This window comes from Lingula anatina, chromosome 7 (assembly GCF_051362555.1).
Source record: "Lingula anatina isolate TDL-2025a chromosome 7, LinAna3.0, whole genome shotgun sequence".
NCBI lineage: Eukaryota > Metazoa > Brachiopoda > Lingulata > Lingulida > Lingulidae > Lingula > Lingula anatina.
Window position 1 is genome coordinate 16,154,549 of NC_141773.1, and position 17,310 is coordinate 16,171,858.

At 33.7% G+C, this 17,310-nt stretch overlaps 2 protein-coding genes across 8 annotated transcripts in view; one reads left to right on the forward strand and one right to left on the reverse strand.

Annotated features, from left to right (window-relative positions):
* Positions 1-12,242, forward strand: part of LOC106157948 (protein amalgam) — a 44,176-nt gene extending 31,934 nt beyond the window's left edge. The window contains exons 7-17 of one of the 7 annotated variants that reach the window (XM_087018702.1): positions 6-104; positions 449-631; positions 940-1,061; positions 1,567-1,759; positions 2,193-2,309; positions 2,846-2,920; positions 3,161-3,250; positions 4,533-4,598; positions 5,727-5,819; positions 6,334-6,372; positions 7,467-12,242. In XM_087018702.1, coding sequence (XP_086874828.1) covers positions 6-104; positions 449-631; positions 940-1,061; positions 1,567-1,759; positions 2,193-2,309; positions 2,846-2,920; positions 3,161-3,250; positions 4,533-4,598; positions 5,727-5,819; positions 6,334-6,372; positions 7,467-7,573 — 1,184 coding nt within the window. In that variant the 3' untranslated portion in view covers positions 7,574-12,242. The remainder of the gene's footprint in view (positions 1-5; positions 105-448; positions 632-939; positions 1,062-1,566; positions 1,760-2,192; positions 2,310-2,845; positions 2,921-3,160; positions 3,251-4,532; positions 4,599-5,726; positions 5,820-6,333; positions 6,373-7,466) is intronic. The other 6 variants (XM_087018703.1, XM_087018704.1, XM_087018705.1 and 3 more) reach the window with 6 other exon arrangements.
* Positions 10,417-17,310, reverse strand: LOC106157949 (lachesin-like). The gene is made up of 9 exons (XM_087018709.1): positions 17,118-17,310; positions 16,509-16,639; positions 15,653-15,869; positions 14,964-15,118; positions 14,363-14,480; positions 13,825-14,005; positions 13,109-13,251; positions 12,565-12,673; positions 10,417-12,373 (listed from the first exon to the last, which is right to left on the reverse strand). Coding segments are annotated over exons 1-9 (1,104 nt in total). The 5' UTR covers positions 17,167-17,310; the 3' UTR covers positions 10,417-12,372.

Sequence of the window (17,310 nt, forward strand, 5' to 3'; positions counted from 1 at the left end):
TACAGTTCCACCAGAGATAGTGTTTATCAACAAGTCTCAGGTGCACACAGGGACAACGAGACCCCTGCTTCTGCAGTGTGGAACCAAAGGGTCACCTGTGCCGGGTGAGCGAACAACACTATGACCTCTTTCACTCTGATATGATATGATATTAAGATTCTAGCTCTTTGTTTAAAGAGTCATTTCAACTAAGCAAATAAATATCAGTTGAAGATTACTATGGCATTTTTTTCTCTATATTCAAACAGAACTGGTTAGTTGTTTTCACCAATACAACAATATCTACAGCAGATGATTTGAAATTTCCCATAGTGAGATGGGGCTATGTCAAAAATCGTGTTTTACATAAGGTAGATTACTATCATGAAAATTTTAAAAACATGGGGACGATTTTGAAAATGGATAATCAGAGTATGTTTTTGAGACCCAGCATCATATAATTTTACAGAAATAAAATGGCACCTCCATGGTGAAAGCATTCCCACCCATTTTCAAGTAGACACAGCTAATGTTAACCAGCAGTACCTGTCCACACTTCGAGTGGAGTCTCTGCGGGGAACAGATCTCGGGGAGTACAAGTGTACAGCCAAGAATGCCTTGGGAGAGGCTGAGGCAATTGTAATTGTGACAGGTTTGTGGGGAAGAAATAGTATTTTGTGCTTCATAATGTACTGACTTTTAATGAAAAGAAAAGAAACATTGTTAAGGGCATTTAATTTTAAATGCTTATAACATATGGAAATTCTTCAAATGTTGAATTTTGGATAAGACAGTTTAGAAGTCAAGTTTTCAATATGGCAATTTAAGGGCTGTCATAGTGTTAGACATAGTCCAATTGCTTGAGGAATTTGAGCCTTAATGAAAACATTTTATTATTTTAGACAGTTTTCTTTTTCATTGAATTCATGATAGATTAAGCATCTTGATACTTATATTCAGGAGAACCAGAGAATGTGACTATTACCAGTAACCCAGAGGGTCCCTTCTCTAATGAGTTTACATTGACATGGACTATAAAAGAATATGAACCAACTATTGAATATAAACTCAAACTTAGGACAGTAAGTTTAAAGCCACTTTTTTCAGATGTACAATGAAAACTTTTTTATTTGCATAACAGTGAAGATTTACAAAGAGTGCTTTGATTTTGTTTGTTTATTTGTAAAATAAATGTATATTTATTTCCTTTAGATATTTATGATGATATTGAGATTTCAAGCAACTTAATTTGATTTGACCATCTGTCAAATAAAACATAAGTAATGTGTTATTTATTTGTATAACAGACCTAGTGTTCTCATTTTGAATGATATACTACCAATTTATCTTTCATTCAAATTCTATCAGTATGTCTCCCTGCCCACAGTGTGCCTCCTGTGGATCACCATGCACAACCACCTGTCATCCGAACTGTATAAGATACTGTATTAAATCTTACTGCAGTACATGTACACGTTTTGCAGACTATTTTGATTGAATTAGTTAAGTGTTTGTGTGTGTGTGTGTATTTGTATGTATATGTATGTGTGTGTGTAACCATTCTTTTATTGTGTTTTTCCTTTCCAGGTAAATGGTACAGAGGCAGGCCCCTGGGTGAATAGCTCCATCCCTGCCAAGTCTGAAGAGGGCTCCATTGAGCAGCAGCAGTCCTTCACCCTGGAGGGTTTAGAGCCCCTGATGGTGTACCAGGTGGAACTGGTAGCCAGGAATAAGTTCGGTGAAAGTGGAGTTGTGGAATTTACTTTTAAAACAGCAGAAGGTATATAAGGATGTTGTAGCCAGTTGAAGACGGTCTGATATGGAAGCATGAGCGTTCTGCACTCTCTCTCTCTCTCTCTCTCTTTTTCTCTCTCTCATTCTCTCTCTCACTCTCTTTTTCTCTTTCTCTCTCTCTCTCTCTCTCTCTCACACACACACACACAAAGGGGTTTGAAGGCCTAAAAATTGCAGTAATTTGCATGCACAGTCAAATGCAGTTGCATGCACACATATGTACACAGAAAGGTTTGTAGTCCTTATATTTTAATTAACAGGATACGAAGTCGAGGTCAAAATGGGATGTTGTACACAAAATCAGAGGACACACTATTGAAAGAAGGGAGGGAAATACTTTCTTGGTCATAACTCTGTGAGGTATAATTATAATTACTTCTGTGTGTTTCAACCTTCTCAAAAATTACTTTGATTCACAGCTGGCAAAGTCCGTCCTTCAACCACAATGTCAACAACAACGACAACAACAATGCCACCACCAACTACAACAACAGAGATGTTACAGGGAAGCGGCTCGGGGAAGGAGGACACCAACCGTAAGTATAATTGGCTAGCATTTGAATTGAGTGTGTTCTTATGATAGAGTAGCCTTTATGAAAAGTAGTAGTTGTAGAAATGACTTAGTTGTAGAAATAATTGCATGTTTTTGTAATATATGATGCTAAATACTAAAGATGAGTAGATAAATGATTACTTGATAGTGGTAGCATGGCTTGGTATTTATGTACAATTTTCCTTCTTTAGTCCCCAACTCCTTTATTCTCCTGTCTTTTCGTTGTGGAGTCAGCATTAGTTATATACAGATCTCACACAGAGGAGGCACTACAGTCACTTACGACTGAGAAATGACACAACATTGTTGTTGTTTCAAATTTTTATAATGGGAATTTTTAGGGTGTGCTGTTTTCAGTAGAGAAAACCATAGCATCCAGGAATAAGAGGTCAAACCCCAACACAACTACTGTAACAGTAATTACTTCTGCCTATCTTTTCTTTCAGCTGTTATCTTGTGTGATTTCTTCACTATCTCTCTAGATTTCTGAAATCTTCTGTCTTGACATGTTTTCTTTAGTGTATAGTAATAGTACTAACATTACTGTCCAAAGTAGCTGGGAATATGAACTGTGGGGCTCGGGAGAGGTTGAAGGTAGGTGGTTTGCTTTATCAGTAGTTTTCCATCTCAACTTCAGATCAAACTTTTCTTCTTGACCTTGTCTCCTTTTGGGGTATAATATAACACTTATATGTATCATTTCACTCTTAGCTTTTATTCTGTATTCTTTAGTTGATTTCTTTTCTGTTTTTCTATATTTTTGTTTAGTTTATTCTTCATGTGTCCCTCTCTTTCCTGTAACTCTGTAGCATGTTTTCTTAAATACTCTCTTAGCATCAGGGGAGATAGATAATATGACTTTACCAGAGATCTCATCTGGAGAGGCAGAGGGAGACACCGTACCCACTTTAGTTTATGTAAAAGGTAGGGACTCTCTTACTCACAGGAAGAATTGTCCATTTCAGAAACATGAGCATGTAAGGGTAGAAAAGTATCTTTTGTTTTATTAATTTACTTTGAAAACATAGATAAAACTGGTATATTCTTACAGAAAAGTGGTTATATTCTTAACTGATAACAATGAAACACATATGCCAGTCTGAAGTAACTGGAACACTGATTAAAGCATTTTGAGGTCTACTTCTATAATCTGAAAAGGCAATTAGGGCAATAATTAGATGGAAATGCTCCTGTTTTTTACACTTTCCTTTTCTAATATCAGCCTCTTTTCATACATCTAAAATGGATCAAAATTCCTTTTTTCCTAAGGTCAGATTTGAGATGAACAAAATCATCATATGTAACTGTTATAACCCTATGTGTATAATGCCCTATCCTGATGTGTCTTGCAATTAATACATTGAAACAGACCCTTGGATCTAGGTCTGGGGTTTTTAAGAATCATCCTTTAAAGAAGGGTAAAAGGGGCCATGCCTTTTAGAAGAATCACCCTTTGCCTGTCAGGTAGATTGTAAAAATTAATTCAGGATGTATAATGAACAAAAATGTCTTCTTTGTTATAAAGATAGTTTTGTTCTAAACAATCCTTAAATATCATTTTTTGTTCATCTTCTACTGTTACTAATTGCATGATTTTTATTTTAAAAATTAAGAAAAATAAAGAAAAAGTTGTCTTTGTTTAGTGTTAATACTCTCATTTACCTCTGTCTTAGTTTGTATTTTCCAAAGTTTAGTTGGAACTAATTTCTCTGTGAACAATTTTCTTAACCTCCATGAAATTGTTTAAGATTTGTCTGGTAGGCAATGTGTTATGTGAACAGTTGCGTACAGCGTGTCCTTTAAAATGGAAGAATTTTTTCTTCTAAGAAAAAGAAGAGAAATGCACCAGCCAAGATGGCACAAAGTTAATCAACTGAAAAGTTATAGAACTTATTATTTGTGAATTCTGAGAAGTATGAATAAAATAGATTGAGTGATTACATGGGAAATTGTCCAATAAAATATGATCTCGTGTTTTGTCTTGGCTTAAGTTGCTATTGTTATTAAGTTGATGGAGGGTAGTAAAAGTCTCTTTTAAGTTATGAAAACAAAATAGTACTACTGTTAAAAAATCAATTTTTTTGTTGAAAATTTTGGTATAAAGTAGCAACCAGATAATGTTTTTAAACAAAAGATTGGAGGTTTCTTTTTAGGTTCTGTCTATTCTTTCTTTCTTTCTTTCTTTCTTCTAACCTGTAACTTGTAGAGTTTGCTGAAGTAGCTAACACAACAAACATGGGCGAGGAAATAATACCAGTGACAAAGTTAGAAGGTGAGGACTTCCAATTTAGATCACACTAGCATATTTTTCAGTTAAATAACTGGTTTTCCACCAAGTTGATGACTTGGGAATTGAAGATATTATTGTAATTTTCATTGTCCTCAAGTAAGTGCATACAATCAAACTGGGACATTGTATTTTTACCAAATACTAGTTTGTTTGAAATTGGATATCAATTATGATTTTGAGAAGTGTTTTCAGTTATGTTTGACTTTTTTAACAAAACTTACCTTGTGAGCCCAGATTATTCCCTAGACATTTAGCAAACAATATGTGCTGGAGAGCATCTAGCCAGGGGCCTGTTTTACAAGAGAATAAATTTTTTTCTTAAATTTTGAGACCAAATGTGTGTACCTTCATGTCCAGAACAACTAGGTCTGTATTAGTCCATTGAATAATAACTACTATTAGTCTTTAAGTATTTTCTTACATTTTGGGGAACAAGCCCCAAGAAGTAAACTACTCCTGATTTTTTCTCTGACACTATACACCTTAATTTACATTTTGAGACCTATATTTCTTCAACATAAATGAAATAAGATCTAAAAGTGGCTTTAAGGGACCATTCCCAGACCCTCTCATACTAACTGTCGATCGATCTCCGAGGGGATTCTCGATAAATTGCAGTGAACTTACTGAAGCTGCTAGGGGGTAATTCATTATCGTTTAACCGATTCAGTAAGCCTCTTAAGCTGAAAGCAATTTAAGAAACCCTTGGATAGGGATCGATCCTGTTAGATCAATGTAGGTATGGGAACCCTGTCTAAGTCTGATACATGTATGAGACACCATGCCAGCAGCTAAAAGTCCAAGCATCACACAGTGGAGAAATTGATCCAATGCAACTTGGTTTTTGCTGACATTTTAATTAGACAACTATTTGTTTTCTTTTATGTGTGTGATATGTTTGAAAGCAATCATTTATTAACAGAAATGGTAGTAAATATTTAGACGCATAACCTTCAAAATATGTTTGGGTCACTTGGTTAAGAATAATAACAGAACTAATAGTGTGTTAGGGGTGTAATAATGTGAAAACAACTGATAGAATGCATGTCTATACTGCAAAATATATATTACCTAATTCAAGCATGTTGATTTTAAAATTAAATTTCTTAGAACCCAACTCAACAGCTAGTGAGCCAGGGGCTAGTACACCAGGTGGAGCCACTAAGATGACACCAGAGGGCACCACTATGGTACCCTTGACTTGTAAGTGCATGACAGGACCATCCAAAGGTTTTGTGTGCATGAAGGGCATTATTGGTGCATTTTATAGGTTTATGATGTTAGCATGGTTGTTGATGCTCACTGTCCGTCACAACTGTTTCCAAATTTTATGATTTCATCTGTGTTGAAAACCATTGTACATTAACCTAAATACATGTGGAAACTCTTTGAGGGGTTAGAACTCTTCTTTTTTGGTTGGGGTCCTAGATACCTCTTAGAAATCTGGAGAGCTGGTTTTTAATGCCTGGGAGAATTATCAAGACTCATCAAAGGGTCCACATTTTAACCTCAAATTGCTTGGTAGATGAAATCATAACAAGAAAGAACCGTTGTTGAAGTTACATGTCACCAGGAGAATGGGGCTTCAGTTTTATCATTGCATTTTCACATAGCTGTAAGGATGAGTGTGAATTTGTATGGCTTGTTTTTAAATTTTTCTTTTTTTCCAGCAAAGTTACCTGTCTGATCTGATGAATCTCAATTGTGTTGATTTCAGATGGGTTTTCCAGTACTGAGGACATACAAAATACTACAGGTTTTATTGAATAGTATTTTTAATGCTTTGCTTTTTGTGTATAACCACATACAAAGGTGTCACTGATATTTCTTATTTTGAAATTGAGTTGGTAAAATATGTTGTAGAGGGAAGGGCTAGACTTCAGGGATGTGATTTGTCTGGGGATTTTCCTGACTTCAGGGGATTTCATTCTTTTATAACCAATATATTTTATATAGTTCAGGTGAGGAGTATCAGTAGACATTTTTAACATGAAAAACAAAGGGCTTTCAGTATGCTTAAACTTTCAGCTTCAGAAACAAAATCTTATGCAGTTTCAGCTTTCTGGTGTTATTTTTCCTTTGAAGCTCTTTTCATTCTTAATAAAAAGCATGTCATTCTTGTCACAAATCTGAAAATATGTGCTTATAATATATAATTAACATAGTAATTTTGTATCAATAATGTTTTTCATTTTCATTCAAATTTTATTGTGATTTATTTATTCTGAAACTTACAGATGCCAGTCTGTTTATGTTGGGATGGTACGCTTTTATACCTCTGATGATTCTCTGCATCTTTGAGCCGTTTTCTCTCAGAGCTTCTGATAGATGTATACTTCTTACTGCTGGCAGTGAAAATTGAATGCCTTACCCCAGCTTATAAAAGACATGCCCCTTTTTAAACCTTTCTTATAGTCCCAGTGCAAAACACTTGCTTCCTACTCATAATATGGCAGTTTTACACATTAGATTTTTTTTCCCTTATCCACTGGTTTTTTTCATATAATACAGGTTGAAGCAGGGGAAATAAGCTATTTTGACCATTGAAGGCCTTTATGGCATATCAGATGTTACAGTGTTAATCAAAAGAAAAAAAAATTGCTCAACAAATTATTCTCATATATTTTTCTGCCAGCTGAAGCTAAATAAATGTATCATTGATGCCAATTATTTTACATGTTAATAATTAGGGGTAGATATTTTTTATTAATTATTTTCTTATTTCATCAGATGGTTGCATAAATTTAAAAGAAAAAATCTGGGTACATTTTGGAATAATATCAAACTAGATAGTTCTATTGTTATCACATAATATGATTGTCATTATTATTATAATTATTATTATTTCAGCCACCCCCAAGGAGCCTGGAAAAGTAAGAGATGTGGCTTCTTCGAAAATTGCCTCCATTTCCATCACCATAGTGACTGTCACCCTAGCAACGCTATTGTTCTCATAACTTATGGCCTTTGTATCAGTTGCTAAGCAACATTACATAACCTTTTAGATAAATACAAAAACTTTGCTGCACTAAAGATAAACTGCATATTCTTGGGGAAAGTATGTTAATGTAGAAATGAATATCTTCACCATCAAAACTTAACACTGATTGCGTATCCTGCAATGGGAGATCCATTTTTTTAATCCTCGCACACTGTAAAATCTGATATTCATTAAATTTTTTCTCTGCATTTATTTATTTATTATTTTAAATACTTAATTTGATGTCTTAAGTCTGTTATTATTTTATTTATTTTATTCTATTTTATTTTTTTTGAGGGGGGATAACTTACAGGAGTCAGTTGATCAGAATTATCAGCTCTGTTGCTGAAGAACCATTTCAGCAAAGAGATTTAATGATTAAACTAACTTGTTACTCTATTTATAAGAATGGTCAATTTAGGAAAGGTGGAAAAGGCTTTACTGCAGGCCCCTTGCACAGTTGAAGTTCAGCATTAGCTATAGCAGGTTTAGTAGAATCATTAGGTTTTTGCATATTTAGTTTATGTATGTATTATGTTACTGTGACTTCCCATGCCTTGTTTTGTTTTTGTTGTGGTTTTGATGAATTTAGTACACAAAATTAACATTTTTTCAGTTTGATTATATTGTAATTTTTGTACTGCAGAAAATGTGGTTGTAAGGATGACAAATTGGTTCATCTAGAAGCTTATGCATTGTCAAAGTGATCAGCGTTTTGTTGCCTAATGTAGATTTCTCAAATAGTTTTTTTAATTGATGGTATTACTGCAGCAGTATATATGACTCAGTAGCATCTTAAGCACTTGATCAGTGAAAGGAAGTTTACCCACAAAGTGTATATTGTGTACATCTTCCTTAATTGTAAATTAATAGCATGACTGCAGCAGTACATATGGCATCATAATAATTTTAGTATTTTGTTTGAGAAAGAAGGCCGAATCCTAGCCATTTTCCCCTCATAATGTTTGTTCATCTCCTTTCTGTTTTATATTTCATTAAGCTCTGAAAATCACTTCTTAATAAAAGTAGAAATGACAGGAACTTAGCCCAGGTTTTAAAAGTGTGGTTATGTAACTTCATTATAAAAAATAACCTGCCCTGAAAGGTGCTGGTGCTATGCTTTTCATGTAGATAATATATGGGCTGAGCAAGATCTTTTTTAATTTGCACACAAGCTGATGTTTTCCACTTGTCTGCTGTCCCTGTGCAACATTTTTTTCAAATTTTGGTTAATTTGCATTCACTTTAAGTTAGAAGATGTTATCTGTTCTAACATAGCCAAAATGAAGTTCATGATAAATTTTTGTCTTTTTATCTTGTGATTTAGCTTGATATTGCTCCTTGAAGTGTTTTTAGTCATGACTTTGAAGTTATTTTTAAATATATTTCAAGATCTTGTTTCACTTTTTTTTGTAAAGTGATTTGTTTTGCAATAAGCATGCTTAAAGTAAGCTTGTTACTTAAGTGTATAGGAAAAAGTAATTATTACGTTCACTCAAGGCTTGTGGTAACATATTAAATTCAAACTTTTTTTTTGTTCTATTTTTTGTTATTCTATTGTAGTTAACTTGAGTTAAAGGTTTTTTATTTTTATTTTATTTATTTATTTTACGAAGATGTGCAGCTTTGTGGTGGTATTGTGCTTCATGTTTGAAAAGATGGACTTAATGTCAACGATTTTAGAAACACTTCAAATGCCATGACATGGATAGATAGATAAATTTTTCTACTACTACTATTACTTGCAGTAAAAGTAGTACTTGTTCTCAAGGGCAGACTGCAGTCTTAAAGCCTGGGAGAGGTTATTTTGTGTTTACATTTTATCTTTAAAACGTTTTATATAATTATTATTGTTAATTTTTTACTTCGTCTTTATTACACAGTTTTAATCCCTGTATGTATGGCATAAGTTGATGCATTACCAAATGGGTCTCGCGTGCACTCTCAAGCAGAACCTGTTCTCCTTATTTCCGTCAAAGATTTGCTCAGTTTCTTGTTCTTGTCGCCTAGATGATGTATACAGCTGTGACATACTCTCTGTGAGGGTATACACTGTAGTTTTGATTGAAGCTGTTTAACTGTTTTATGCTTATCATCTATGTTTGCAGTCTATAGAGGAATGAGGTTTTTTCCACTTACAGGGGAGAGAAGGGAGTTAAAATCTAGTTGAGTAAGCAGTTAAAATTATTATACAGACACACTATGTCTGTATATATTTTGATCTTTATCTGTCATTGCCGTCTGACACATCTGTTGTTCAGTAAAAAGGCAGGTTCCTTTTTAAAATTGACGTGATAATTTTTTTTAAACTGAAGCTCTTCATTTCTTCCATGTATCTTGGCAATGTTTTGCTTAATGATATTAAGTGTCTGTACATTTGCCAGCTTTGCTGTCTAGATAAAAAACAATCTGCCTTCAAAACATGCCATTTATATTTTATATGTGTAAGGTTGTAAGTGGCCATTAATTTCCTTTTCAATTGTTCCCTTGTATGATTTATTGGTAACTAACTTACATTGCATTTTAGAAAACGCCTTGTTATAGGTTGAAGTGAACCTCATTGCTTTATTGAGACATTTGATATCTGCTTTATGTACTGTAAACCTTTTTATAATAAATGGTTTTGAACTTATAAAGTTAGACTTTTTACACTCAAAAATTGCAAAAAAAAAAAAAAGTATGCTGCTACTTTTAGCTTATTCCTAAATGGAAAAAAATGTTTTTATCTTACATATGAATCATTTTATTTCTGAATCCATGTTAAACCATACATTATTAACTACAGAGTGCTAAAAGATCTATTCTTAAAAAATACCATGCCTCTGTCTGCTGTCTTTTATTTTACAATAGAACTTGTGACAAAATCCTCAAAGATTCCCGTAACACGGGTGAATAACTATCCTTACGATGATTCAAGAAAATGCATTTTGAACTGCATCATGGCTACACGCCAAAATGCTCTTGAGGGCCACCTTACAAGTTTCTCCAACTTGGCTAAACCTAGCCCAAATCACTTAATAGGCATTTCAGCAACCAAAAAGAAAAATTGGTAGCAATAAACCTCCTCCACAATAAATGGCTATGGATAAAGCATCTAGCTAAAAGCAATAATCAAGTCCTAGTTTGAATCGAGTTATGCGCTGGAGTTTCCAAGGTTACCAGTCATCAAACTAAAATTCAAAGTTTACGACTTTTACCTGAGGAAGTTTCTTACTTTTTAAAAAAGTGTAAATAGTCACTAACAGTTAAAAGCTAACTAACGCCATTAATTTTAAATTTCTTTGATTGTAAAAATATACATTCTCTAGATGTAGACATTCGAGTATAAAGATACATAATACTTTATGTACAGTGAATACATAGCAACATTATTTTTACTTGTTCATGTATAATTTTTCTATAAAAAACTGTGTAAAATATGTATACCATTGCTATGCAGTCTAAAAATTAATATGTACATTTTTTTTTCTGGGCAGACATGCTTCTGGCTACATGAACCTTAAACTGATGATATCAGTATGACACGAAGAGATTAAAGGATTTATGAGCTTGTTGTCACAGGCAAAAGTAATAATCAAAATTTTCTTTTATAGCTAGTTCCCCTTCCATAAAAGATGAACTAGCATCATAAAATAGTTAACCATTACAAAGTGAACTTGGGACAAGCGTCATATGATTCAATGACATGCCAAAACCAAATCAAAAAACTATAAATCAATGCGTTCATCGAACCTTTTTAAGCACCCAGTCCAGTGAGAATTTTGTAAAAAATTCCAAAGAAGTGGTAATATATATATACATACTGACAGTCAATGAAAACGCATCATTTATTTATCAAATAATATTTTAAGTTCCTTAAGCACATATGGAAAAAAAAAAACAATTTTCGTGTGAAATATGAAATAGTGGTCAGCCCACTCTCTTATGACCAAACAAATGCATTTGTACTCGTTTGTATATGGTTGGAATCGATTCTCGGTAAAAAAAGTACAAGAAAGTTTTCTGATGCATTTTCATTGACTGTCAGTATATATATATATATATATATATATATATATATATATATATATCGATTTGTATTTACATGGAAAAGGATGTCCTGGTATGGAGTGGCAGCTGCGTAATGGACAGCATACAAGATGGTCTTTGTACTAAATCTTGGACCCTATTTACACCCATTGGTAGACTGACTGAACTAATGCAATTTAAGAAGACTCACATGCAATAACAGGAGGGTTTTTACTGCCTTTCACAAGTTCTCCACAAATTTGCTTTCTGCTTTTTTAATGAGTTCATTGGCTATGTCAAGCACAGCATTGGGAAGGAAGGGAATATCTAGTTTTGTACAGTTTTGCTAATATAGAATACACCTGGATCTTAAGACAACTGCTTACCCAGCTAAAATATTCAATCTTCACTGAAACTGAAAATGTTATGAAAGTATACAACCGTTGAGCTTATTTCAAATTTATGCTTATAAAAAATAGTTTCAAATTTTTAGTTGGCCAAGTCATGCAGAGATGACTGGTCAGCACTACAAAATTAGCGGGGATAACAGAAAAGTGGACATCTTTATCCTTCCCTTTCTCTTTTAATTATTTATCTAATTTTTGCCAGTTCCTGCATGCTGTCCCTACATGTAAAAATAGTAAACAACAGTCCTTTTGTCTCACATTCACTACAGTCCTCACTCTTGTGATGCTTGAAAATTTGGTCTTTTAAATATATATAAAAAAAACATCTAAAGATGCTTCTCACATCACATCATCTTCATTTTCTGAAATTAAATGAAACATATATGTCAAACCACTAACAGAAAATACTGAATGAAAAGTAATATAATGTTCGAATTCCTTTAAATTTTATTATCATCAACACCATAATCATCCACTATTATCATAAATATTGCTATTTGAAGAATGAAAATTCCAGATGAGACAAATTCACTCATCGAAGGATACTACCTACTATGAAAGGCTCCAGAATAATAGCAGCAAAAGCAGTGATACAAAACCACTGAGTGTTGTGGCTCCACTCACAGCCCCTGCTATCTGATCAGGTTGCGCTGTATTTGTCTCTGAAATAAATAGAGGTCAGGGGTCAAGACTTGTTTAAAAGCTTGAAATCAACCAGAAACAAGCCAAGCCAGTCTTAAAATTTAAACTATAGGCAAATTTTACAATGGGAATTTTTTTAAAAAATAATTTTAATATTTGGTCCACTTCTACTAGATGGTCCACTTCTACTAGTACTAGATGATTTCATAATAGTCCACTGGAATAGAGTAGTTAATATGTTATGTGACCTTGTCAATATACAGTATTTGGTTTTAAGGGTGTTTTTCAGTGTTACAATCACATTCATTAAGCTTTTATTACACAACCTTTCTTCTTTTCTTTTTTCTTCCACTTTATGAAAATCAGGTTTTGATCTATTTTAATTCCTAATGTTAGTACTTTAAAATCTGCCCACAAATTATTCACTTGACCCCCCATTTCACCAAGCTACTCACCTTCTAATTTGATGGTCAAGGAAGAGCTACCTTTATTATTTGAAACACTGCATGTGTAATAACCATAGTCATCACTAGATACACTGTTAATGACATACTTTGCCGTGGCTTCACTGTTGGCTCTTTGTAAGAAACGATAATCACTGTAAAAGAAAAGAATGTAAGATTTTCATTTATTATAATGAAATATTACTTAATAAAACTTTAAAACCCATTACATCAACTGTCATTAACTGAATTAAATTAGTTATGATATAAAGCAATGCAAAGCAAGGATTTTTAACTTGCTAGGCAATAAAACAAGGCAAATATTTATTGGCTGTCCAGTAATTTGGTTTCTTACATGGTAATATATTCATGTTAATCATATATTACAAATTTAAAGAAATTAATATCTGAAGTGACCAGTTTATTTCAACAAATTGAAAGTATGTAGCTAATTGAACCTTGAATTGGAAAAAAATCTTGTCAGACTTGTCTTTGTAAGTTAAAATAATCATCTGCACTTTATTACATTCAAACTGCAACAGCACCCAAATGCACAAAAATTTGCCATAATTTAGAACAACCTATCAGATGTGTTGTTGCTTGCAATTTTCTGTGTGATAATGTAAACCAGACTTTGATTGGCAGATTCAACTTTCAACACACACCAATCAGGGGTATCAGCAGAAGTCTTAAAGATGTTCAGCACTTGCAAAAAGAGGACAACTTACCCTGAAGTTAGATCTTGAGAGCCACTGTCTTTTAACTTACTGAAAGACCACACAACATCTCCAGATTCAACATTGGGATTGGCCAAGATAAAACACAGAATAGAAATTTTGTGCCCTTTTTTCTGAAGGGCGACATGTTCATTTTCTCTATTCAGGTATGGCGAACTGAGAACAGGGGTGACTGGAATTGTATTAAAAAAAATAATAACAGAAATGAAAATAAACAACTGAAAAATGATGACTGAAACTGACATTACAGCTGCAAGGTAACCTTTTGAAAGATTTAAAAAAACTGCATATATGTGTTTTTCTTTTAAAGCAAAACAATTTCATCTTCAGTTTGTAACTACTGTTATAAAACTGAAAATAATTTACCCATATTAAAAATTTTCTCAGTTGATAAAATCTGTATTGGAATAATAACAAATGTGAGCCACTAACGCCACCATTTGATAAAATGCCATATATTACAATGAAAAAATAAGGCTCTTAATCATCTGACTGTCTAATGCTGTGCAAGTGTGAGTTAGATTCTTACAATCAACAATGAGCTGTACTTCAGTTGTGGCCACACCAACCCTGTTGGTGGCTTCACAGCGGAACAACCCCATGTCTTCTGCCTTGGCACTTCTTATGTCCAACTTTTCTCCAATATACTGTAAAGAAGCCAATTAAGAGTTCAACATCCCCAGTGTCAATGCCAATTTTATACCAATCTGCAACCATGCCTTCATCTTCCTGTGAACCTTTACGCTTATGTTTTTTTGTTTTTTTTTGACAATGATGCAGCTGTCATATTTGCATCCACGTTTAAAAGCAATCATTTGTGAAGATCTGTTTCACAACAAATTCAGCAGGTTTTCTGGTAGAAGATGAACTATATTTGCAAAAACCCAGGCTTTTGCAACATTTTTAGTGGGCACAGAGAGTGACATCAGTCAGTTCTACAGTTTCAGAATTTATACACTCAGTCTGAAGCTTTTTAACTTTAAAGTGCAGTGTTTTAGTCTGTTAATTAAAGTACTCCTTATTCAATGTAGGGACTCTATAATGTTCAACTTCCCTAATCTTTTTCTGCCTCACATTGACAGTAGTATAGATAAATAAGGCTTGTGAAAATAAAAACAACGATTACTTGCCTCTTCTCCACCACCTGGCATCATGCCGCCTCCAACTCTCTCCCATTTAATTTCTGGTGCAGGAGACCCCGATGCTTTACACAGTAGGGAAGTGTGCTTGTCTTCGTCTACCTGCGCTACTTGGGTGGTTTGCATTTTCAGAATTTTAGGAGCATCTGTAAAAAAAAATTATATATATATATATATATATATAACAAGCGTGCATGTGGTACAGTGCTCAACTGTCCGTAGCATTCATGCCCAATTAAAATTAATAAATAAATAAAAAAACAAGAGACATGTATCAACCCCATAAGTGCCTTCACGCTGTGTAGATAAACGGCTAAAACTCCATTTTCAAAAAAAAAAAAACCTCCTGACGATCGGGCATACCTTCTGAAACTCAGAGTCGGGGTTGATACATGTCTCTCGATTTTTTTAATTTATTTATTAATTTTAATTGTGCATAGTACGTGTGTGTGTGTGTGTGTGTGTGTGTGTGTGTGTGTGTGTGTATATATATATATATATATATATATATGATTGAATGTCCACTCCTGTTTCACAATGAGGCCATTTAAACATATATAGATTATGAATACTTTCTACTTTCACTATATTAGACCACCTCATCATGACCTATTACCTGCTGAATTAAAATGAAAATAATTGTCTCTGAGCAAACTGAAACTGGAAATCGTGCAACTTACCATAGACTATCATTCTTTTGCTTGCAAAAATCTGTGTCTTTTGTGTGACATAAATATAGCAGCGATAATCCCCTTCGTCTGTCTCCTTGATGTTCCGAACATCCAGTATCCAGGTGCTGGGCTCCTTCTTTTCGATTTGATATTTTGTTTTGTCGTAGACAGTTGTATCAAAGGAGATGGGAACTTTTGTGCCATTTTGAATTTTCTCATAACTGACCTAAATGGGAAAAGTGAAAAGCTTGAGCTTTGCTTATCAAAAGTATTTTGCTACAAGCAGGTTGTTGACTACTTAGTAATTCTACTTATCATTTCTTTAAAACAAAAGGAGCTTTTTAAAAAACAGAAGTTTTATGCCAAAATTACATCTACAGGTAACTTAATTACAAGTATGGCACCTCACATATGATACTGAATTAGATCAACAAATCTGGTTCAGAAGCAAAAGTGAAAAAGTGAAATAAATCTAATATGAACAGCCTGCAAATTACAAACTTTTCAGGGCCTGTCTTTTGAAAATTAGCAAAATATGCCACTGTCTACTATATCAAAAGTCCCACCTTACCAGAACCTTGATATGTCCAACATTTTAAAGCCATGCAATTCGATATTGTAAATACGAAATTTCAATTTCATTTTTTTAAAGATAAAGCTGACATGAGAAAAATATCCACCACCTGTTTAACAAGAAAAGAGCTTTTCTTTTTCCTGACACCATTTTCATTTGCCATTTTTTTATATTTAAAGTACTGTAAAATTTTGTTACTTTGTAAGAAGAAAATAATTTAATGTGATTACTAGTATTATCATTATTATTAAATTACTGATGATAATAATCACATTACATTAGTTTACCTACCGAGGACTGTTTAGGCATGTCTTCAACAGTACAATTTAGGGAGACAACAGGCACATGGGTTATCAAAGTTTCTGGACGATTAAATGGTTCCATGAAGTTCAAATAAACCTTGGGATCAGTTTGGGCAGACACTGAAACAGATAATAAAAATGGTTGCTATCCATACCAATAACCACCACTGAGGTACTTGTAAAAGAGAATCAGTCTACTTCTATATTTTGTACAGCGTCAAACCCCCCCCCCCCCACCCATACACACACACACTCACACACAAACGGAATAAAAGGGGATTGTAATGCACATTTAGCTGCCCCATTTAGTTTCATTGGATTTGATGTCATGGGGAATATTTAAAAGGAGGAAAATATACTGTAAAACACTGTGAAAAGGTCCATAACTATAATTTTACCCTTGTTTGCAAGAGGCACTATACAATTACTGTAAATGCTTTGTAAAAGCAAAATATGTATGTCACATACTATTCCTTCAACCTTTTTTCGATTCCTGTCAAATACAGATAGGTCTAAAAAAAGATTCCAAAGTTGGTACCAGCCTGTAAATTAGTCATCTCAAGCATAGTGAAAAAAAACTTTCTCCTTAAATACACACCTGTCGCCAAATAAGCCAGGAATACAATCCCAACGATATCACTGGCCATTCTTCTTTTCTACTGCCGTCTTCAGCTCCTTGAAAAAACTCACAGCAACATACACAGATCCGTTAAAAATGCAAAACTTTGGTGTCCTTTCCTCACCTGTAGAATTTGAGACACCGGAAATAAACAGGTGTCCGTTGAGCATGC

Bases quoted from the DNA above. Each gene is read 5' to 3' on its own strand.
- LOC106157949 (XM_087018709.1), bottom strand. From the start codon at position 17,166: ATGGCCAGTGATATCGTTGGGATTGTATTCCTGGCTTATTTGGCGACA. The intron at 15,870-16,508 runs GTAGGTAAACTA...TTTCCCATTTAG, and splicing joins ACATGCCTAAACAGTCCTCG to GTCAGTTATGAGAAAATTCA. The intron at 13,252-13,824 runs GTAAGTTGTCCT...TTTCTTTTACAG, and splicing joins TCTCAAGATCTAACTTCAGG to TGATTATCGTTTCTTACAAA.